Below are 23,881 nucleotides of genomic sequence, written 5' to 3'. Positions count from 1 at the left end.
TGCTTTTCTTTCTTTTGTTTTCTCCCCCAGATCTATCAGATTCCACGTTGTCTTACACTGAAACAGAGGCTACAAACTCTCCCAACGTCACGCCCGGAGATTTCTCAGGTTGGTTGGCAGCTCTTGGTGCTTTCACCCCTCCATGGGGGCTGGTGGTGGGGCAGGAGGGGATGGGGGTCCTGGTCCTGCTCTGGGTTTGTGCTCTGGGTGTGCAGAGAAGGACAAAGAGCTTGAGTTGTTTTTCAAAGACATCCATGCTGTGCGCGTTGTGATAAGATGCTGTTTGTGGGGCGAGCAGGGATGTTTGGAGGTGGCCACAGGGCCATTCGTGTCCTGTGTGGAGGCCACCAGGATGGGTCCCGGGCTGTGGGGCTGTGTGGCCTCCCCATATCCATGGCAGGGCTGGGCCGTGGGCCTCCCCATTTCCATGGCTGGGCTGTGGGGCTGGGCCGTGGGCCCTCCCCATTTCCATGGCAGGGCTGTGGGCCCCCCCATTTCCATGGCAGGGCTGGGCCGTGGGCCCTCCCCATTTCCATGGCTGGGCTGTGGGCCCTCCCCATTTCCATGGCAGCGCTGTGGGGCAGGGCTGTGGGCCCTCCCCATTTCCATGGCAGGACTGGGCCGTGGGCCTTCCCCATTTCCATGGCAGGGCTGTGGGCCCTCCCCATTTCCATGGCAGGCACTGGGGCCCCTGCAGAGCTGCTGCTGTGGGGAGGTTCTGGTTCTCTGGTTCCTGCCGGGACCGTCGGGCTGGTGTTACCTGTTGGGCCCTGGCCCCGGGCTGCACTCCCTGCTTTCATGAGCAGGCTCCCAGCTACGGAGCCATTGAAGATCCCGAACAAAGCTTGGCTTAATTAGGTCCTGGTTTTTGCTCTGCCCCACCCTGCAACCTTTCATTCACTTAATGGGGCTCTGCAAGGCCTGGGGTGGTTTTCCCTGACAGCAGGGAGAGCTGGGGCTGTCCTTGGCTCAGCACATCTCTGTCCCTGCTGGGAGCTCACTGTGTGACAGGAGAGGCCTGCCTGTAAGACCAGGCTTAATTCCTTTGCCTGGTTCATGGTCTGAGAGCTGAGATGAAGGCAGACTAACATGGATTTTGGTGGAGCCCCTTCTGCCTCTTCAGCAGCTGGGGTGGGGCTGGGGCACCTCGGGGGCTCCTGGCTGGATATCTGAGCACATGGATGGGATGTGCTGCTCCTCGGGGATGCTGTGGGTCAGGGGAGGTGCTGCAGGGGACCTTTGGGGTCCTGGTCTCTTGGCTGTGGCATTTCTCTTCATTTTCTTTCCTTGCAAGAGTTCATGGTCAGTGTGGTGAGAAGTTTGGTGAGGCTTGGGCATTCCTGGAGATGTTCAGGCTGATCTCAGCTCCAAAGGGAGTTCAGACAGCACAGGGTCTGTGTCATGGCACAGTGGCTCATTTCCCTCTGGGGATTTTCCCTTCCCCTTGTCCTTTCAGGTGTCCCTGTGCTTGGGCCCACATTGCTGTTCTGCCAAGTGTCCAGAGCAGGGGAACAGTTGATAGCAGGACTGGGATCATTGAGCCTTGTTCTCTAATAAATGTGTGTTTGCAGTTCCTAACAAACATTCCTAGGGCTGCATGCACATCCCTAAAGCTCCCCGTGCCCGTGGCTTTTGTTGTAACTTGATAATTGGCATTAATTACAGCAGCCAAGTTGGAAAAGTGGGGTTCCTGAAGATGTAATGGTTTAGCTTCCCTCGTGGCTCAGTCTTTATGGGACATCTGGTGGCTTTGTTGGAGAGAAGAGAGATTTTAACTTTTCCTTGAACAATATAATGATAACATGTGACCGAGATTGTGCTGAAACCAGATCCCTCCTCTCCCCCTGTGCTGTTTCCAATGGTGTAACTTTTAATAAGAGTCTGGGGCTGGGTGATTTATTTTTCCCCAGTGCTCAGGATTGCTGAAAGAGGATAAGAGCCCTGCCGAAGTTAACCCATACATGTCATCACGGGGAAGTACAAGGGAAAAACCCACTTAGGCTGCAATCTACCTACCTCATTTCAGTTTGTTTATTCTCCATTTCAACTCATTTAATAGCTCTGCTTGAAGTGTAGGTCTGTGGGAGGGATACACAAAGCACGTGGTCCTCCCTGCCTCCTCTTGTGTACTCAGTGTGCATTTAGCTTGTCTTCCAAAAATAAGTACATTTTGGATCTAGCGTCAAGCCACTGCTGTTATTGGTCCAGCTTTGATCCTCAAAAAGGCTTTTCCTACTAAAGCCACAAAATTCAATTTTGTGTAAGAAAGACAACCATTCTTCTCCTGTTTCTCCTTTACTTGATGAACTTCCAAACAGGAGGTTTTAGAGTGAAGGCAAAAGATGATCTCTGTCATGTGTGTTAATTTAAAAAAATAACAAACTCTCTTTTTGAAGTAGAGCCTTCCATGGCTAAAATATTACCCTTAAAAGGGGGAAACAGAGAAGTGTCAGGCTCAGTGTAAGGTTCAGAGGAGCAGTCAGTGCTGACTGGCTGTGGGTGGGTGTGACCTGGATCCATGGATGATTCCCCAGAGCCCTCTTCATCTCCTCTTCAAACATTTGGGTCTTGGAGCAGAGTTGTTTGTGCAAGGGTCAGTGTCCAGCCACAGCTTCTCCCTTGGAATGGGGGTGCTGCTGTTCTCCCAGGAGGTGCAGTGGCCTGAGAAGGTCTGGGTTGGTGGCCAAAGGCACTTGGGGGTGTCTGAGCCTGAGCTCAGGCAGTGCCACACTCAGCACAGAGAGAGCTCCATGCTTTCCTCCTCAGGTTCATTCCTGCCTGGGCAGCAGGGCTGAGCACAACCTGCTGTTTGGGGTTGTGTTTGAAGCCCAGGTGGTTCCCTGGGCTGGGCTGAGCCTCTGTGTCCCCCTGGGAGCCAGCAGAGAGCCTTGGCCAGCCCTGGTGTCCCAGCAGGGCTGGGGAAATACCAGGGAAAGGGCAAAGCCCAGCAAGGCAGGAGCAAAGCTCAGCCTCGTGACTCATAATTGGTGGAACATTTGTAGTAATTTTTTTTCCCTTCCCCTCAGACTTGGCTCCTCCAGCACTTGCCAAGAAGCTGCTGCACCCGTTGGACTTGCCAGGCGTGGGGAGGGCTGAGCCTCTGCAGGGATGGGATGGGATGGGATGGAGCACTGCTGTGGGCTTTGGGATTCCTGCCTTCCTCTGAGTCCCACAGGGCTCTCCCTCACTGGCCCTGGGAAGGATTTTTTCTTGAATCCCATGGAATCGCCCCATTCCTGTTGGAAAAGCCCCACTATGAACATTGGGCAAAGTTCTTGTTAGTACTGACTTTAAATAGGAGAGGGCAGGTGGGAGAGCTAAAGGTGACCTTGCATCTGTAGGTCTCTGCGCTGGCTTTACCATCCCCAGGGAAGATGCTGATTAATTTTTTCCAAAAATAGTTGTTTTGGGTGTTTTTAAACTTCGAAATCACTTCCCGTGTGCTAAAACTCTCCAAGAGTTTCAGCTCTGGTGAATCCGAGCTGAAAATGGGCATCCTAAAGAAGAAATGTTGCATTGGTGGTTTGTTGTAGGAGAGATGAATTCTGTCTGTGCTCCAAAGTGGCATGAAAGTGTTTTCTACCTGGAAATGGAAACACAGTCATGAGTTTATTCCACCAGCTCTGCTGATGTCCAGAAGGTGCTGAGCTCCATGTGGACATGAGCTGTGCTTGGTGACTGATGGTGGTGGAGGAAAGCTGAGAATTATCAGAGAGAAAAAAACAGAGACTGAATGGGCAGGAGCTTATTTAAATTATTTCTAGTTTGATTGTTTTTTTTCTTTTTAAGATGGGGCAGTTTTTGCAGGGCAGTGGTGGGGCTGGGGACATTGGATTATTGGATTTGGGGAGCAGGGTCCCTGTATCCCCAAAGGGAGGAAGAAGGCAGGAGCATCCGTCCCAGCTGGTGACTCAGCCCTGCTGAGGTGATGCCACAGCTCCAGGCAAGAGCCAGAGGGTTTTTTCTGCTTCCAGCAATATTTAGGATGAACTTAAGGAAGCATATTTTAAAACCCACTGAATGGAGAAAGTGAACGTCTCCCTTCCTCTCCCCCCCAGAAATAACAGGCTGCAGGATTTATGCTAACAAGGAAATTTATGAAGATCCTGTGTGTTAGGAGTAGGAAAAAAAAAAAAAAAAAGGAGCCCATTAAATGTGTCAGACGGATGTGTGTGGCAACTGGGCAAACATTGCCCTTTCCGGGCTGGGGGAGAGGCTCTGGAATTACCTGTTCACAGAAAAAAGGGTATTTCTGTCACTAATGGGACAGCAGCTTCTTCTGGGGGAAATGTTGGGTTTTGAGGACAGACTCAGTGACAGCTCTGGGCTGGGGGCTGGGACTGGCCCAGCACCACCCTGGAGCCTTTTCATCCCTTCTCCCCCCCTTCCTGCAGAAACAAATCCTTTTAGAAGGACACAACCTATCTGTGCATCCAGTTTAATCACAGACAGATGTTTGTTTGGGCCAGTTTGGGTTTTGGTTTCTTTTTTCCTTTCACATTTAACTGTAGGTTTGCTGGCTTGCCTTCCCCTGTGCAGTCTAGAACAATCAGGGTTTGGCTGCAGCCTCTCCTGGTCGGAGGAACGAGCCCATTGCCAAGAGCTACTTCTTTGATGCAAAAAAATACATCCTGGAGGTGCTTTGTCAGATGTTTTTATATTAAACAGCTTTCCTCCACAGTTTCACTTTGCCAACGGGAAATAAAGTGCATCTATTTTCCAGAGTGCTTCAGAGAGGAGTTCTCTGCTCGCTGTGGAGGCTTTTCCCACTTGGCTGGGGATGGCCGTGGGTGCTGGAGCCCCATGGGAGAGCCCCAGAGCCCAGCCTGCCCTCCCTGGGGCTTTGCTCGTGGGCTGGCACCAGAGGCAGCTCCTCCAGCCGTGGGGTGAATCATGGATTGTCCCTGAAGGGGAGGAGGGGAAGCGCTGGGAGCTGCTCCCTGGGCTCTCAGGGCTGTCCCTTTCACAGGGGTGCTCCTTTAGTTTAGATGTGTGTCTGGGGTGGTGACAAACCCCTGGAGCCAGAGGATTTATGGAGGGCAGGGGGTTTTCCACATCCATTTGTGCTTGCCAAGGTGGGGGGCTCAGGTGGCAGCTCCTGCAGTTCTGCCATTCCTCTGGAGCAGAAGGTGAAGGGGTCATTGACTCTGGGGCCAGCTGGGCTCCTCCTTGTGTCCAAATCCTGTTGAGAGCAGAGAGTATTCCACCTGGGAAAATCATGAACAAATGAAGTTGTTCAGGGCATTGAGCAAGCAGCAGTTTAAGAAAAATTTTTTAAGAGTTCGATGACTTGCCAGTGGAAAAGAATCACCCTAGATCAAGGCTGGAGGGAGATATTATCTGCATGTGGTTGTTTTTCTATTAAAACCCTGTTGGGATAACTCAGGTTGGACCACCAAACCAAGAGCTGGAGCACTGAGCTGTGCTTTGGTGGCTTGTGGTGCCACCTGTACCCTGTGCATGGTGTGGGGAGGTGCCCGTGGCTCCATCCGTGCAGAGCAGGGAGCTCTGGCAGTGCCTGTGCAGCTCCAGAGCTGTTCCTAAGGCCAGTGAAGCTGTTTGTGTAAAATACCCCGTGGGTTATGGGCTTGGAGTGCAGGGCTCAGCCAGGCAGTGATGTGGGATGGGGAAATTCATTTCATACAGGCTGGAGGTGGGAAGGGGTGGTTTGTGCTCCAGGTCTCCTGAGGAGGGACACTGAGGTTCCTCTGAGGTTTTGCTCCTGTGCACAAGGAGCAGCAGCTGACAGGAGGGCAGGAGGTGGACAATGTCCCTTTGCTGCTAAACCCACCCAACAGCCTCCCTTTAGACACGAGGACAGTCAGAGCTGTCCCTAAAAACTCTGGGCAGCTGGAGCTGGGCCTGGTTCAGAAGAAGGAAGGGGAGAAGCCAAGCTGGCTGCCAGAGCCTGGGATCATTGCCTGGAGAGGCACAGGCTGTACAGGGGTGGGAGAAGGCTGGTCTTAACCAATATTGGTGAAACCCTGTGCCTGATGCAGAGATGAAAGCTGCCCTGCAGATGATGCCTCTGTATTTGTGTGTACACACAGCTCCAGAGCCCCAAGGGAGAATTTTCCATCAGGGATCCAGGCAGGATGATGCCCTGAAGGGAAAGTTCCATGGGCAGCGTGTGGGGAGCATGGTTCCCTTGAAGGCAGGACTCTGAAGTTCTCAGTATATTCTAGCAGAGAAGGAGAAAGTTGCTTTTTCTCCCTCGGCCACCTAGAACTGGGATGGATTTTCACAGCTAGCCTGGATGTTTTCAACCTAGAAGTTCTTGGAGAAAGTACAAGACCCAGATAAAATATGTTTTTGTCTGTGGTTCATTGAGTAGTTATGATGTTTGGCCTTGAATCACAGAATAATCACATCCCTCACTTCTCCAAGCACCTAGGCATCACTCTTTATAAAAAGAAACATCAGGAAGTAAGCAAGTTACTTAAAAGTAAATTAGTTTAATCTTTGTAGCCTAAATGTTACATTCTTGCACCCTATTAGGGGCTGGATACGACTTTCTAGGTAGTAAAAGTTCCTTTGATGTAGCTCTGGTTGTGTCCTTAAAGCAGCATGGATCCATGGATCCAGCTTTGTTTGAACTTTCCTTTTTCCCTGGGCCTGTGTTTTGCTTTTTAAAGGGATTTGCTGAATACTGGACACAGTGTATTTATGACCTTTGAAAACGGGGAATGTTTTGAAGGAGGAATTTTGGCTTCTTATAGGGGACCTGTAGAGAGAGGCTTGTGTTCACAGTCCCAGTAATAGATTTTTTTTGTGGCACTTTGATGAGTGAGAGGTGTTTATAGGCTTGATTCATAACTGAGTTACCAAGGTTTTCCACGGAAATAACTTATTAAATGTGTGGCGCTCACCGGAGCCATTGAAGTCTGGAGATTTGCTCTTCATCAAAGGCACCTCCTTCCCCAGCTCCAAGGTCTAACTCAGCATTTTACCTCTGGAGGATGCTCAGACCCAGAAGGGCTGTGTGGTGTGGGAGCTCGAGCTGCTTTTAGTAAAAAAATTAAAAAAAAAGGCAAACTGGAAGGAGGAGGAAGAAAAAAACCTCAGGAAAAACATCCCCCCTGTCGCTGGGAGCTGCTGATGGTTAAACCTGGTTTTCTGGAACACTGCTTGTTTGTGTGGATTCTGCTTCTCTGCTCCACAGCTGAAAAGTCCATCCCTTCAGTGCTGCTGAGGGCTTTGAAGTGTCCCCAGCCCCTGAAGGCCAGGTTCAGTTTGCTGGCAAAGGAGACTCAGCTCTTTGTGCTTCCCTGGAGCCTGGGGCTGCCATTCCCAGCCCTGCCCCAGGCCCTGCTGCTGGCTGTGCTGCAGGGGGACATTGGCTCACTGAGTCCCTCCTGGGCTTGGGGTTTGTCCCAGCTCTTGCTCTGCCCCTGCTCTGTGCCTTTGGCTGGTTCATCAAATCCTGGTTTGGGCTGGGAGGGAGCTTAGAGCTCATCCTGCTCCCCCCTGCCATGGCAGGGACCCCTCCCACATCCAGGGGGCTCCAAACCTCATCCAGCCTGGCCTGGGACACTGCCAGGGCTCCAGGGGCAGCCCCAGCTGCCCGGGACACTGTGCCAGCTGCCCACCTTGTCAGATGTCCTTCTGCAGGGTCTGGGGATGCTCAGCACTGTTGGATTCCTGTTTGGGTGTGTTTTTTGTGAAAGAACAAAACCATTTCACATGGAAATGCCTGTCTTGGCTGACCTCTGGCAGGGCTGCTGATGCTGACTGGTAATGGCCTTTGCAGCTCCTGGGGCTGGAGCAGGGATCAGGCAGCTCTGGCATGGAAGTGCTGGGCTCTGCTGCTGTCCCAGAGAAGCTGCTCCTTCAGGGAAAAGCTGGTTCCTCATCCCAGGCTTTGCATGTGGGGAAAATATGTGGGGAAAAACCCACCAGCATCAGAGGATGTAAACAGAATTAAACCCAAAGCTCCTCTCCTGCCCCAGCACCTCCTTGATCAGCCCCACACCCCAGGTTTCCCCCTCTTTTTTTACTGTATTTTCCTAGTTTTACTCTTTAAATGTCAAAGAGTTGCCTCTGATGCCCAGGCCTGCAAACCCTCCCAAAATACAGCCTGTCCCTGGCTCCCCACAGGGATGCAGGCCTGCAGGGAGCAGGCTCAGCCTGGGATGCTGCTCCCTGCCCTCAGCATTTTGCCTTTCAGGTTATACAATCCCATGTCTGGAACCTGCCAAAGAGTCAAATCCCAGCAGTGCCAGGGAGAGGGATGTCTGGAGAGTTTGTTTTGCCCTTGACAGCAGTTCTGTGTTCTGGGGTCTCTGCTGAGGGTTCAAGGAGCCCACGTGCTCCTGTCCTGCAGCATCCCCACCCACTCCAAGGGCATTCCCAGAGCCAAAGCTGGACCAGAGCCATCCCTCCCTTCCCAGGGCAATTCATGGCAGTGCCCTGGTGCCACTTTTGCTGTCCCAGCTGGGCACTGCTGCTCTGCTGGCCCCACTGCAGCTTGGCCACCTCCCCTTCCTGCTCCTGTGTTTGGTTTATGGCTTTGGAGATGTTCCTCCTCCTGAGTGCTTGTGGCACGAGGATCAGGCTGCCCATTCCTCCAGGCTGGAGAAGCTGGAGCCTTCAGGAGCATCTCTGGGTGCCAGGGATGCTTGGGCAGGATTTCTCACAGTGGCTCCACGGAAGGGCGGGAGACACAACTGTGTTGGTTTTATCTGTGTATTCCATGAGCAGGAGCAGAACCTGCCAGCAGCAAGGCTATTTTTCAGCTCTTTCCATTTATTAAGCTCTCATTTGCTAAGATTTTTCCATGAGAGAAGCCAAAGAATGTTAAAGACTTGAAAAAAAAAAGTGCCAGCTGCTTTGTGCTTTCACAGAGTGATGCAAAGCTGTCAGTTTAATGAGGGAAGACGCACCTCAGGAGCTGCAGCACCAGGTGCTGGGTGGTGAGAGCTGGGCAAGGCCCTGGCACAGGCTGCCCAGGGAAATTGGGGCTGCCCCATCCCTGGCAGTGTTGGAAGGGCTTGGAGCAGCCTGGTCTCGTGGAGGGTGGGATGGGATGGGATGAGCCCTCCCAACCCAGCCCAGCCCGTTCTGTTTCTCTGCTGAGATCCTCAGATTTCCCCAACCTGTCTGCAGAGGCTCCTGCTGGGATGGACACACATCCCTTTGCTTCCCTTTGCTCTTTCTTTGCCCTCCTGGCTGCTCCAAGGCCTGGCCTGTGCAGTTCCTGAGTGTGGAGCTCACACAAGGCCCCGTTTGTGCGAGCCTGTGCTGGGAAAAGCCAAGTTTGTCCAGGGGGAAGAATGAGGCACTTGATTCACCCCCCCGTGTGAGGCTGTGGGGTCTGGGAGCATCCCTGTCCTCCACAGGGAAGGCAAACATGGGCTCTGCTGGCTGGGAACTCCCAGGGCTCTGCTTTCCCTCAGTCCTGAATAAATGTTGCTCCTTTGGAAGCAATGCTGCATCTTCCCCTCAGCTCTGTGGCAAACACAGGCATTGTGGCCTGATTTTTTGCCTGTTTATTTTTTATTTGTTGTTCTTTAAACCCTACAGTGAGAGCTGTAGGTGAAATGAACTATAGTTCAAAAAAGGTATCCAAGCTATAGGTTAAAAAAGTTATAGGTTTTTTCCAGTATTCTTCTTGAAATCCAGAGGAGCAGTGACACAGCCCAACAGGAGCTCTGAGCCTGGAAGTGTTTAAGGCCAGGCCTGATGGAGCTCTGAGCAGCCTAGTCTGGTGGGAGATGTCCCTACCCATGGAAGGGATGGAACAGGATGATCTTAAAGGTCTCTTCCAACCCAAACCATTCCGTGGTTCTGTGATCCAAAGCTTGGCCAAGTCTCACAGCAAACAGTCACTGGTGCTTACAAAAAGCTCAGGCTCCAAGGTTGGATCTGGTTGGGTTTGTCTGGTGCAGCAGCTTGGTGTGTGCAGCTGTGGAGAGAAGGGGCAGATGTGAAAATGGGCAGTTGAATGTCTCAGAGCCAGTCCTGCCCTGTAACTTGTGTGTCTGCAGCTGCCACTGGGGGCTCAGGCTGCTCTGGTCACTGCAGCACTGAGCCCAGCAGGTTTGGATTGTGGCTGTTCTGGAGAGCTCTTGCTGCTGAGGTTTTGTGAAGCCCTGGGAGCAGTTCAGTGTTTCCATGGGGGCTGTGGGTGCTGCCTGGTGCAGAGCAGCCCTTGGGCAAGGCCAGGGCTCAGCTTCCCTCAAGCATCGTGGAGTTGCTTTCTGAGATCTGCAAAAAAACCCAACAAAACTTTATGAATCGACCAGGAAGCCAGTAAAAATTAGTAGTAACAAGCTGATTTCAATGGAAATGGGTTTGCTGCTCTGCTGGCTGCCAACCATTTATGAGACTGGCCGGGTGCCGGGTCCAGCGCCGCATCCCTCACCCTCCTGCTGCTGGAAATCATTTGTGACTCCAAAAAAACAAATAACACTATTGTGGAGCTCTTTTTATGGCTGGGGCCTGAGCTGGGTGGCAGCTCTGCAGTTTGCAACCCTGCCTGGGGGCTCCCTGCCCATCTCAGGTGGGTTCCTGTGGGTTTGCAGGGTGCAGGTGAGGACATGGGATGGAGTTGTATTCATGGGATGTTGGATCTGCTCCTGGATCTGATCCAGGGAAGAGCTGGGTCAGTGTGGCTGTGCCACTTCAGGGGTGTTGGATGCTGTTGGATGTTGTGCCAGCTGAGGTTTGGGATGGATATTTGGGAAGGATTGTCCAGCCTGGCACAGCTGCTCAGGGCAGTTGTGGAGTCACCATGGGTGGAGGGGTGTAAAAGCCGTGTGGCTGTGGCACATGGGGACAAGTGGAATGGTTGGAGCTGCTGATCTGAGAGGGCTTTTCCAGCCTTACCCATTGTAGGACTGCTCCTGTCTCTGGTGGGGACATCCCAGCCCCCCAAGCCCCAGGGTGGTGTCCCAGGAGTCAGGATCTGGCTTGTGTGGAGGAGCAGACCCCAGAACGGGCCCATTTCTGCTTTGGCTCATCTTTAAATGCCACAGGGGCTCCCAGCATGGGAGTTCATCTGACTCTTCATTTGCACCAGGCCTGTGCAGTGCTTGCACAAAGGGATGAGTGTGACTGAGGGCACTTCCACCCCAGCAGAACAAGGAAACTCCCAGCAGAGTACAAACTGAGGTGAAGATCCTGTGAGTTCATGGAGCTGCTCTTCCCCCATTGCTGGGTTATTTGAATGGAAGGGAAATGTCAGCAGAATTATGTTTTTTTAAAAAAAAGTCACTCACATTTCACAGGTTATAGACTAGGGGCACACTGGGCAGCTTCTTCATCACTGGAACAAGAAAATTGGAGTCCTTCTTTATTCCCCAGTAATTACAGGCACATATTTTGAAATCTCCGTGTCTTTTCCATGCTGAATCGCCAGTGCAGACCTTCAGAGCAGGATTGAATTCAGCTGTGCTTGAAAGGGTCGGTCATTTGAGACTTCCAACATTAAAAGATCTTTGCAAATTAGTTTTGCTCTTGCCATGCTGAATTTGTTTGTGTAGAAAACCTCAGTAGATTTGGTATGTGCTTGTCTTTGAAGGGCTGTGCTTCAAAGGCTGCAGCTCTGGGTGTTTTATGTGCTGAGCTCTGCAGTCCCCCGAGCTCTGCAGCCTCGCTGGGAAGTGTCAGCTCATGTTAAACCTGCAGGAAGGAAAAGCTGAGCCTGGCTTTTCAAAGCTTTCAAGGAAACTGGATGCCCAGGGCTTATTCCTGTAGGAAGCGGGTGCTGGGGCTGCCTGTGCTGGTGTGTCAGTGCTGCAGCCCCAGGAATGGTTCTGTCCATGGCCCTTCCCTGTGGGCGAGGGAAAACCCCTGTGTGCTTGGAGAATTGGGGAGAGCTGGTCCCAGGAAATTCAGCTGAGATCTTGGCAGTGAGAACCAAACACAAGAGATTGGGTTGGACTAGAGCTGGTATTCAAACAAAGGTAAACAGTGAAAATAATATTGTGAAATCTCCTGATTCTTGGCTTCAAATCTGGTTGGTTGTTTTATTTTTTTTTTTTCCAAAGAAATTGAATTTCAGAAAGGAAAATGGGAGAGAACCTGTCTCACAATCTGGACTTGTGCATGTTTAGATCAGGTCTGTCACCAAACAGGTTTTGTTGGAGTGGGGCTGGAGCCCTTTCCCCTCCAGCCTGGTGTATCCATGCACATCCCAGCGGGCTGTATTGTGGGCCGATCACTTTACAACACAAAAGAAAAAAGCCCATAAAATGGAAGGGCTGTCCCACAGAGGGGCTGTCTGTGCCCAGACAAGCTGAGGAAGGTTTCTGTGGGTGCCTTGTCCCCTGTGGGAGCCTTGGGCTGCAGGAAGGAGCTGCCCTGGCTGGGTGCACCCAGCAGGACCAATGCAGGTTTAGCTGAGGACAAACCAGGCAGCACCAGGACATTGCTGGGAGCCAGCAGATAATCCAGCTCAGCCCCAGGCCACAGCGCTGGCGCTGCTTTCCCTGCTCTTCCCCCTTTGCTCCCTCTCATTGAGATTTCGACACAATATTATTTTAATCCCCATCCTGTGGCCCCTCCTCCTCCTCGCCGTGCCCTTCCCTGCAGGCCCGGAGCTCTCAATGAGAAGCAGCTGCCTCCCAGAGCCCTCTCCCCTGGCACGGCTGGGCCGTGGCTGCCTGGCTCTCCCCCTGCTGCCTCTGTCCTCCCTCAGTGCTGGTGCTGCTCTGGGATCTGGGCTGGGTTTGGGGCCATCCCATCCTGGAGCATCCTGGGCTGGGCACAGGGAGCACCCAGGTCTGGGATGTGCCGTGGCACTGCCACCTCCAGCCATCACAGCACAGCCCTGCTTGGGTTAGAGGCTGTTAAATTTTGCCTTTATTTGTTTCTCTCTTGTTTCTGTGGGTCAGGCTGCCTCGGTGCACATCCCGGGGGCTGAGTTTTGGTGTGTGTTGAGCACAGGAAGCATTCCCTGGTGTTTGGAGTGATGTTTTCCACCCTGTTCAAACCCCCAGGAAGGTTTTAGGGATTCAGGGGGTGCTGCCAAGGCAGGCAAGTGCCTGAAAGTGGTTCAGGCATTAACAACTTACATGTGCCAGCTGCAGTAAGTACCAAGCTCCTCACATCCAGCCTTCAGTGGCCCAGGGCAGTGGTGAGAGTGGGCACAGGCTGGTTTAACAGGGAAGGAGCATTTCTGCAGTGCCTGGGTGAGTGCAGCCACCTGAGGGAAACAGCACAGGCCTATCTTGGAGCTTCTATTCCTTATTTCTCCTTTGAAGTTGTGCTTAATGCTTGTGCCATGTGAATGATCTGAAGCAGTGTGTAGGGTGTATGAGGAGCAGGCAGCAGAAATGTTTTTCCAAAGTGCTGTGTCTTTATCCTGGGTTAGTGGTGGCACAGGGGTGAGACCCTGGCTCCTGCTGTGAGTGGTGCAGTTGCACACACTGGAGGTTTGGTGGTCTCCAAACTACAAAGGCAGCAGGGAGTGTTGAATGCAGATGCACTCCCAGCCTGGGAGCATCAGCTTGGATACCTTGGATTCATTCCCTGAGCTGTGATGCAGCAGACTGTGATGCAGAAAGAAATTCTCACCAATTCAGCATTTCACGGCTTGCAGAGCAGAGTTTTTCTGACTAACTCAACCCAGCAGGTCCGTGAGAAAGGGGGGATGAGCAAACACTTCCCTACAGGTGCCAGAATTGCAGCGTGGCCCCGGCAGAGCTGTGGCCATGGCTGCCTTCCCCAGGTGTGCCCCAGGCTGGTGGCACTCCCAGAGCAGGAGCAGGGGGATCCAGGCTGGCTCTGTGCAGATGCAGCGCTCCCAGAGCGGTGCCTCTCTGCTGGAGTGAGGGCCTGCGTGTTTATTTGAGGGAAGAGCAGCTCAGCCAAACATCCTGCTTTCAGACTCAGAAAGATGCCTGCAGCTCTGTTTGTGTGCAGCCTCCAAGCGCTGGGCTCTGGGCATGGATGGGATTTGCAGGGAGGGTTTAGGGACAGCCTCCCAGGTTTTGGGGTTTCTGCTGCAGGGATTTCCTCATCATGGCACTGGAGAGCTGCAGCACGCTTCCATCTGGATATCCAGTGTCAGGCAGGGAGCTGCATGTCCTGCAGGGCTCTGAAAATCCCCCTCCCCAAGTGAGGTGTTGGAGCCCTGAGTTTTGAGTCAAAATAAAAACCAGTGGGAAGTGCCAAGTTAGGGGGGGAGTCTTGGTTTTGGGTCAAAACCGCTGTGGTTTTGTTCCCCCCTTGTTTCAATCCCAAGCACAGCCCTGCCAGAAACTTGGCTCAGCCTCCCCAGCAGAATTAGGGATGTATTTATGTTTCGGGGTTTGTCAGGAAACCTGAAACCAGGTGAGTTTGGCCAAGGCCAGGCTCTGGCTGGGACAGGGCTGCGAGGAGGAGCGGGACAGGGATGTGCCTCAGGGAGGGCACAACCAGGACTTATTTTTGTAGACATTTCATAGCAACAGGGCTAAAATAGAGTTGTTGCTCTGCCTTCTCCATTGCATTGAAAGGAGACCCTTTTTCTGCTGAGCAGAACCTCTGTGATGGCTGGGATGGGGCTCTGGGTTGGTCCTTGAAGCTGCAGGAGAAGTTTGTGGCAGCTCTTAGTTTTAAGCATTGATTCTGAAATAATGGGCTCGTGATAAGAGTTTTAACTTCACCCTGCCCTGCACAGCATTGTGCTTTTCCAGCCCCTGACATCCTTCAGTTATGTAGGTGTAGTTTAATGCCACCACTTATACATCAATTCTGTGTCTGCAGGTAGAACACACCAATGTATTTATTGTCACAATCCATTTCCAGCTCCATTTCCTATCCAGAGTCATCCAGGCAATGACACATTGCCCATAAGACTTGAATTCCCTTAGTGAGATGTTGCTTTTGCATGTGATTAAAGAGCTAATAATGTTTTGGACCATTTTGATGGTGTTTGGGTAGCAATTCTTGCACTTAATCTCAGAATAATACAGATGTCCATGGCTGAGATGGTTTTTTTAGATACTTAACTGCAGCCAACAGGGAGGAAGAGCCAGTTGAGGGGCACAATTCATCTTCTCTCTACAGAACAGGGTTAAAACAGGGCAAATAAGCTGTGTCCCCGTCATTCCCTGCTGGGGAGTGCAGGTTGGAGGGTCTGGGCTTGTTCACATGGATTTGGGGTGCTGTGATTTATCCTTGGATCATCTGAGCCAGCAGAGAGGATTTGGTGGTTGTGAGGCACTGGAAAAGAAAAGAAAAATCACTATTTTTAAAAGAGGGAACTGTAGGATGTTGGCCACTGGAACAACCAGCAAAGTGCTCCGTGATTTCCCCCAGCACCGTCTCCGCTGCTCCGGGGCGGGTTGGGAGCGTGATGTCATGGGCAGAAAATAGCCCCTGTTGTTATCAGAGTAAAAGTTGAATTTCTTGTAATCTCTGCCTGGGCTGCCGGCCCTTGCAGCCCTCCCTCAGCAGGAACCTGTGAGCACACCCCCAGCCCCTTCCTGATTGTTTTTCCAGCCCCATTACACAACAGCGCGTTTGTTTGGATTTGCAAATTGGTCCCGAGCAGTGTCAATAGCTGGAGATACACACAGAGGGGAACGGACTTTATTTGGGTTTTAGGGCCTTGGGAGTGGAGGCAGCCAAGATAAATAGGGAGTTTTATCCTGGGCCGTGTCAGCCAAACAGCCCTGGAGCTCCTGGGGAGAGGTTCAGTGCAGAGCAGCAGGGATGGAACCATCAGGGATGGAGCCCGGGGCGCCGGGCAGGACCCGCGGCTCATCAACGTCCCCTTGAGCCTGGCCTGGTGTTTTTATTCCTTAATGATGGATTTACAAGGAAACAAGGACATCAGCAGCGTGCTGGGTGACTGAGCCCAGTTATCTTATGGCTTTGGAAACCGCGTTTTGTTTGTCGAGCTCTGTCGTAGGAGAAATTCAGATTTTTGTTCCTGTGCTAGTGCTGTGTTGTCCTGCAGGAAAAACCTTGCCAGCATTTCCACTTTTAATTGGCTCGTGGCAGGTTTATCCCCATTTCTCCTGGATCTCTCTGCAGTTCCTCGAAGCTTTGTGGCAGAGCTGGGAGAGGCCAGGTCGGAGCTTCCTTGCATTGCTGGGCTGCAGTGTTGGGCTTGGTGGTTTCATGAGTTGTACCTTCTCAAAAAGCTTGAGGACTTCAGGTTTTTCTCTTCCTGGGGCTGTTTGAGGCACTGGTGGTGGCGCCTTGCTCCATGTCCCCATGGGCAATTCTGATTCCATCACTGACAGCACCCTGGAGCAGCCTGAGCGCAGCTAAAAAAGACAATTTGAACACCCAGGCCAATTTCTGTTGATTTTCAGCTGTCTAAGTACAACCACAGTGAAGTCAGTGGAGTTACTTTGAATTTCTGTTGAATATTTGGAGCAGAAACTGGCTGTGCCCATGTGCAGCATGGGAGGATTTATTTGTAAAACAAAAGAGGAAAATGTGACTGGGGTTGGAGATTAAGGCTCAGACTCCCTTGTTCTTCCTGACTTTTTACCATCCGGAAAGAACTTTCCCTTTGGAAGGCAGGTTGCCTCAAGTGGCCCTGGTGGCTTGCTGAGGGCACTGGGTTATGACAATAAATAAAAGCCAACAGCACTTCTAGAAATGTGAGGAATGTAAAAATGTTTAAATGATTTAGTACCAGAAAACTTTATTTAAACATTTAATCGCAGAACACGCTTTCATCTTTAAAACATCAGTGTTTGAACTCCCATCCAAGTTTTTTCCAGACTTTCTATGTACTTCATCATATACAACAGCAAGCTGTGCTTTGCAGAGAGAATAAACTTCCATTTCCCTGGTTCCGTTTGTTGCTGTTGCCTCAGACGCACCTAAATTACAGTAGAGAAGCTGTTCTGGGGAAAAATCCTAAACATGTTATTTCCTATGTTAAATAAGGTCTCTTTCTTTGAAGAATTGGAGCTGCTGGTGAGTGCTGTGTCCAAGCAAATCCCACAAAGCTGCAGTTTCCCTGTGGAAGCCAGCCTGGATACAGATGTGTCCGTCAGCACATGGGGGATTTTTCCCAGTGCAAGGGAATATTCACCTCTGGGAAGTTCATCTCCCCAAAAGCACCAGGAGAGAGGCTGCTTTGGGTGGGTGGCACTGGTGTGGGCTGGTGAGCGATGCAGCAGTGGGCTCTGACGAGTTGGCCTTGACCTCAAACCTTCCACAGGCAGCGAAAAAAAAAATCATTTCATTCTTAAAACGGATGAGCATCAGTGGATTGTTTGTGAATTACATAATTCTGGAGTGTAAGAGCCGTGCTTTGAAGAGGAAAAACCTCAGGGCTCCCTGCACACCACCACCCAGCAGCCATCAATCCCCGATTGTTTTCAGGGGCAGCCAGGCTGGAGTCACCCGCAGCAATGACTCAGTGCACGTAAGCAGCTCCTTTTGGGGGGAGCCCAGGGGATCAGCTCAGTAATGATTTTCCTGGGATTGTGACCTCAGGGCCCCTTGGGTGCAGCATTAGCATTGGAAATGTCCCTGTTTGTGTTCCTGAGCGTGCACGGCCGGGCCCTGCCGTGCTCCGCTGGGGAGATTTATGCTTCCTAAGTACATTGTAAAAGTTTTATAAAGTAGCTTAAATATTTACACAATAAGCATTTAAGGAAACAGTTATGCCTCTAAAGGAGCTGCTGATCCTTTGGGTCCATCAGACCATGGACATGAGGGTTTTTTAACTGTCTGACCTCCAGGAATTGCTTTTTTTTTTTCCACCTAACTGGTTTTAAGCAGGCAAACAAATGGAAACTCATACACAGGAACCTATAAATAATGTTAATGACCTGGCTTGTATCCTCAAAAGCCAGGAAATTTAGGAACACGCCGGCGAGCTGGCCCTTTGCTCACTGAAGGGTGGAAGGCGTAGCTGGGAGGATTCCTCCCCAATCTCCCATCCAGCCCTGCCCTGTGGCACTGGGAGCCATTCCCTGGGTCCTGTCCCTCCATCCCTGTCCCCAGCCCCTCTCCAGCTCTCCTGGAGCCCCTTCAGGCCCTGCAAGGGCTCTGAGGATTCCTGGATCCTTCCCCTCTCAGGGGAACATTCCCAGCTCTCCCAGCGTGGCTCCAGTGGAGCTCCAGCCCTGGAGCATCTCCATGGCCTCCTCTGGGATTGCTCCAGCAGCTCCAGGTCCTTCTTTACCTTGCACTTCCCCCAGCACAACCACCTTGCTTCTGCTCCCAAATTTCCTCTTGCGAGGCTCCATCAATGCTGCATCTCCAGGGAGCTCCAAGGGGCCCGTGCAGCCCCTTTCATTTCTGGCTCCATCCAGCACCAGGCTGTGACACTGCCTGGGATTCCCCCCTCAGGAGCTGCCCCATCCCACTGTAGGGGTGGAATCCTGCACTGGTTTGGGTGGGAAGGGACCTGTGAGGATCATCCAGTCCAGCCCCCCTGGATGTGTTGAGGGAGGTGGGAGGGCCCAGAGCTGGAGCTTTGCTTGGTTTGCTCCAAGCAGAGCATCCCAGACCCCTTGGGTGACCTTTCCCTCTCGTTTCAGGCCTGCAGGGAGTGGGACCCCTTGGCTGGGTGGGTGCTGAGCCCCCTCCCCACAGCACCCACCTCCCCTTCCCCTGAGCTTCCTGAGCCTCTCGGGGCTGGGTTTTTCCTCCCGCTCGCACGGCAAACGGATGTTTAGATCCGAAAGGAAATGGGATTGCTGTTTGCTCGGCTCCTCCTGGAGCAAACAGCCCTTCAAAATAACTCCAGTGGTGTAAGTGCCAGGAAAAACAGCGAAGCCAAAACCTTGTAAGCAAATAATTGGCCTTTTTGTGAGAGGGCTCCTCTTCAGCTCCAAGTTTGCAGATCAGAGCTGCTCTTTTCACGTTTTGTTTTGAGGTTTTGCAATTCTTCTCAAAGCAAACAGATCCAGTATGTGCCAGATGGGTTTTACTGATCCCAGAGCGCTGCTTCCAGGTGATTCCCCTGGGACAGGCAGAGCTTTTGGGTGGGAAATTGGAGTTACTGGAGCTGAAAAGTGGAGCCGGTGCTGGGTGTTTGCCTGGAGGAGGAGGCCCTGCACGGTGCCCTCAGGGTGTCCTGTCCCTGTCCCTGCTCCTGCAGGGATGGCTCCTGCAGGGCCTTGGCCGGGGCTGTGGGAAGAGCTCGGCTTCCCCACGCAGCCCAGCCCAGCCTGCCTGAGTCACCCCGGGCAGGGAAAGGCTCAGCAGCTTGGGAAAACCAGCTGGAAACTCCCTGCCCGCCCCAGGGCTCAGCTTTGCCCCACAGCTCAAAACAGGGCCAGGGCCACCCTAAAGCAGCGGCCCCAGAGGAGAGCCCAGGCAGCTCCCCAGGGTGAGCGCTTCAGGGGTTCCTGTGGGTTCCTGCCACTCCTGTGGCGCCCCAGAGGCTCGTGCAGGGGAGCAGGATGTGTTCAAACACTGCAAGTGATGAAGTGTCACCCAGACGGAGCTGTTTGACAGCTCTGCAGCCATCCCATGCCGGGTTTCAGCTGCTCAGCTTCCAGGGAAAGGGGAGGAAGGGGGGCTGCTCCTCCCTGGGCTGTCCCTGAGCCCTCTGGGCTCTGAGGGATTTACAGACACCAGCACCCACCAGCATCCAGGTGCTGCTGTGCTGGAAAACGCTGAGGTTTTCAGGGCTGGTGGGTCTGACACAGAGGATGCAGAGGTGGCAGCATGTCCTGCTCCCTCTTCATCTCCCTGTGGAAAAACTCATTTGAGTGACGACTGCAGACACTGAGGTGAGGTACAGGGGGAACAGGTACTTTTTTTAAACTTCATTTTATTTTTTCCTTTGGAAATGCAGCCTCTCACAGCCATGCTGTCACAGTTAAAATAAGGTTTAAATTACAGGGCTGGCTGTGGCTTTTTCCCTTTCTTTCAGAATTTTTGCCAACTTGCAATTTACTTAATGAAATCCTGCTATTTCGTTTAACGGGGATATTTTTTGCAGATGTTGATTTAACCCAGCTTTATAAAATATGTGAACTGTGCAGTTTCTTTCCTATTTTTAACAATTTAAAGATTCTAGTGCAGGACTTGACAGAGTTTATAACACCAATATCTGTTTGTACCATGTTGGAGTGGGGTTGGACCATGAGGCTTCCACATCATCCACAGCCCCATCAGAAACAGCGTGAAATGCTGCAATAATGGGCAAAAATTACCCAAAGTGGGAATTTGTGTGAGCTTTGTGAATGTATTTCTGGAAAAGTATCCTGGTTTTACACCCAGTTATTCTTCAGGGGTTTTGCAGGGGGATTCTCTACATCCATGTGGATTCTTTATATGTGTGATATATATGGAATGAGGAAAAAAAGGGGTCTGGTTCAGGCTGGTGACAAGCTGCCTTTTGAATGTGTAATGCCTGGTGTTTCCCCCAGTTTTCCTCACTTTATTTTTTAGAACGGATTTCCCCAGAGGCAGGAGAGGAATCTGCTGTTTCTCCTGCAGTGCTGAGCTGGGGGAGTGCAGTGTTGGACTCATTATCCCTAAGGATGCCTTCACGTGCTCCCTTAATCTCCCTGGCCTTGATGTACAAAGAGCCCGACCTGCTCCCCTTCCTCTCCTTCCTTTCCCTCTCCATGGGAAGGTCATTTCTGTGATTTCTGTCATTTCTTTGCTGCTTCTTCTGCAGTTTCTGAGTTCAGCCTTTGCTTTCAGCCCCAAAACAGCCCGTGGAGGAGTTGCAGCCACGAGCCCTGCACAGAGCAATCCTGAAAATGTTATTTTTTCAGCTTGAAAATGCAGTTCCACTGGCTATGTCCTTGCTATAACTCACAGCACAGAGGGACAGGACACAGGGAATGGCTTCCCACTGCCAGAGGGCAGGGATGGATGGGATACTGGGGAGGAATTATTCCCTGTCAGGGTGGGGAGGCCCTGGCACAGATTTTCCAGACAAGCTGGGGCTGCCCCTGGATCCCTGGAAGTGTCCAAAACCAGGCTGAACTGGGCTTGGAGCAACCTGGGATGGTGGAGGCTGTCCCTGTCATGGCAGGGAGTAGAATGGGATGAACTTAAAGCTCCCTTCCAACCCAAACCATTCTGTGATAACTCATTAATCCTTTTCTCCTAGAATATCCCAAGCAAAGCTGGAGTTGTCTGGGATTCATATTAGTGCAGCAGGACAGGATGTATTCCATGGAGTTCTCTGTGTATTTTGGCATTTTCCTATTTCCCCCCCATCTTTTTTTTTAAGAAACTGTGGTTTGTAGAAATGAAAACAAGTCCTTCTTGGCCAGGGAGGGTAATTGGTGTGAGTCACCTCCAGTCTCCGTGGGCAAGTACAGGGTGAGGAATTTGGGAGATGACACTGGGACATGGGCACTTGCAGAGGTCTGGGCTGCAGTGATGCTCCTCAGTGGTGTGGGTTCATGCAAATACGTTGATTTTCATCCCCCACCAGTCTTCTTGCTGTTTATCTGCACTTTAACAGGTTTTACAGCACCGTTCCAGGGAGTATAAAAAATATGACAATGGGACTCAATGATTTTAGAGTTACAGCTGTGACAATTCTACAATTCTGAGCAAAGATTTGTTTGATCTTCAGGGATGGTCTTGTCCCAGGTTAGCAGAAATGGGTGCTCTGGGCATGCACGTCTCTGGGCTGCTGGTTTGTGGGTTTGGCAGGAGAAGGGCCCCTCCATGCACACAGATGGCACAGGGGCTGCAGATCCTCCTGGAGACGCCAGCCCAGCGTCCTCCCTGCTCCTCTGTGCATGTCAGGGACCGACCCTGGGGCCTAAATCCCGACTTGCTGAAGTCATTGTTTAGTCTTTGCTTGAAGTGGGACTCAGAGCCCGTGGGTGCTGGCCACGAGCAGTGGTGAGTGGACCAGCTGCCTGCTTGGAGCGGGGCTGGGGCGGCCCCAGCAGATGTTTACACACAATCCATGGAGCAGCTATCGGAAAATCTGGCCTGTGGGGGTGCCCACGCAGCCCTGGGCACGTTGTAGGAGGGCAGGAACCATCCCTGTGGTGGGATTCCTGCACCAGCCCCTTCTCATCCCTGCTCGCCCCAATCCTACCCCAGCCCTTTCAGTCCCTCCACCAGGCAGGAGCCCGAGACCTCCCCGTACAGGTTCAGCCTTTCAGCATGACCAGGTTGGCCAGCACACCAGAGGGATTTGTTTCCTTGCAGAGGCCAGGCTGGCACCCAAAATCCTTTAATTCCCTGTAAAACCCCAGCAAATCCTCCGCGAGCGGGGACTTGCAGGAGCCGTGGGCGTTGTGACACGGTGGCAGCCCCGCAGCCCTGGCTGCCTCTGAGGTGCCTGCGCAGACAGGGAGGCTGGGAGAGCTTTATCAGGAGCAGGATCTTGGCTTGTGGCCAGGCAGAGCAAAGCCTGAATTCCCATTCCTCTCACAGCCCCTGTCTGTGCTTCCCATGTATGTGAGGGCACTGGCACCAGGCTGGGGAAAAGTGCCTTTTTTTGGGGTTGCTGGGCATGAATTATCAGATGTGGGGAGGCTTCAGCTGGAGCCCTTTTGGAGAAGGGGTTGGGTTGGAATAGAGGACCCAGAGCCTCTCTGGGGTCTGGGATGAGCCCTCTGGCACAGGGCTGGGTTGAAAGGCAGAGTTCCCAAGCTGAGGTCTCATGTCTGCCCAGCCCAGACTCTACACCCAGCTGGCCAAGGAGGAGCAAAGCAGCTCGTTCCCAGTTTGTATGGAGAAAAGTGTTTGTTGGGTTGCTGTTTGTGCCCCGTCAGGGAGCCTCCTTGTCACAGGTTGTTTTTTCCAGGTCAGGGATGGTTTCCTAAAACTCTCAGTCCTTGATACTCCTGTGGAGCCAACACTCAGTCTGCCCTTGAAGGTGTCGCTGTGGCTGCTAAGAAATCAGGGTGGCCTTGGGTTTTTTCAGCCCATTTGCTGCTCCTCACATAACCCCTGGAAATCACTGTTCTCAGGAGTAAATCCCACAGAGGTGTGAGAGCAGGGAGAGGCTCTTGCTCCAAAGGGAATGGCTGGGGCTGGAGCAGTGCAGGCTCTCAAAATCCATCTGGTGGTGGTGTTTTGTTTGGTATTGCTTTGGTTTTCCTCCCAGGGAGGCAGGTCCACTCATTTCTGGTTAGGACACACAGCCTGCTCAGGGTCCTGTGTCCTGTCCAAGCTGCAAAGCCCAAAGTTCCCATTTGCATGGCGTTTTGGGAAGTAGATTTTCTGTGATCAGCTGGGACATCTGAAGGAGGCCTCATGAAAGGGAAGCTGAGCATTCCCCTCTGGAAATGGCGAGTTTGGGTTGTTTCTGGAGGGAGCTAAGCTGTAATTTGGGGTTGGGCTGTGCAAGGAGCTGGTGATGGGCTGCCTGGCCTTTGCAGGACAGCCTTCCTGCTTTGGAGAGCTCAGTGCCCATGGATTATCCAACAACTGGACATAAAAAGCAGCCAGTGCTGGGTCAGTGGTCCTGCTGCTGCTGCTGGGGACACCCTGATGTTCTTGGCAAGTGTGGGAAATGAGGAGGCTCAAGCAGCATCTCTGCAGCCTCTGCCTTCAAACCCAGCTCCAGCACTCAAAACCCCTCCACCCTGTGAGAAACCCCTTCCTTGGGGGTCTTTGCCATCATTAAGGATGGAGAATTAGTGCTGGTGTGAAGCAGCAGGGCTTGGTTTGGTGCAGCACAGCCTCTGCCCGTCCCCTGTGCTGAGGAGGTTCCCAGGCCGGGCTGCAGCGCCCAACGTGCTCAGTGCGAGCGGCGCGATGGAGGCGGGAGGAAGGGGTGTTATTCCTGTTTCTCTGCTGAGGGACCTACTAATTAGTTTCTGCTTTTAAAAGGCTTTGAAGCGCTCAGCCGAAACTTCTCTGGGAGCGAAAACTATGATTATTTATATTTATCCATTTGCCAGCGCCCCGGCCCCGCCGCGCTCCGGCCGCTGGGAGGATTATCCCGCTGCCCCGGGGGAGGCTGGCAGCACCCACAGCTGCTGTGCCAAGCCAGAACGGCTCCCAAAGGCAGGGAGAGCCCAGGAGATCCCACTGG

At 52.3% G+C, this 23,881-nt stretch overlaps 1 protein-coding gene across 1 annotated transcript in view; it reads left to right on the top strand.

The window, feature by feature from the left end:
- The window catches only part of SMAD6 (SMAD family member 6), a 40,519-nt gene that overhangs the window by 5,794 nt on the left and 10,844 nt on the right, over window positions 1-23,881 (top strand). The window contains exon 3 of the mRNA XM_074549135.1: window positions 31-108. Coding sequence (XP_074405236.1) covers window positions 31-108 — 78 coding nt within the window. The remainder of the gene's footprint in view (window positions 1-30; window positions 109-23,881) is intronic.

The sequence above is a fragment of the Zonotrichia albicollis genome, chromosome 11 (genome assembly GCF_047830755.1).
Source record: "Zonotrichia albicollis isolate bZonAlb1 chromosome 11, bZonAlb1.hap1, whole genome shotgun sequence".
In the NCBI taxonomy this organism is placed as follows: domain Eukaryota; kingdom Metazoa; phylum Chordata; class Aves; order Passeriformes; family Passerellidae; genus Zonotrichia; species Zonotrichia albicollis.
Note: the sequence above shows the minus strand (reverse complement) of the source record. Positions and strands in the feature narration are given on the sequence as shown.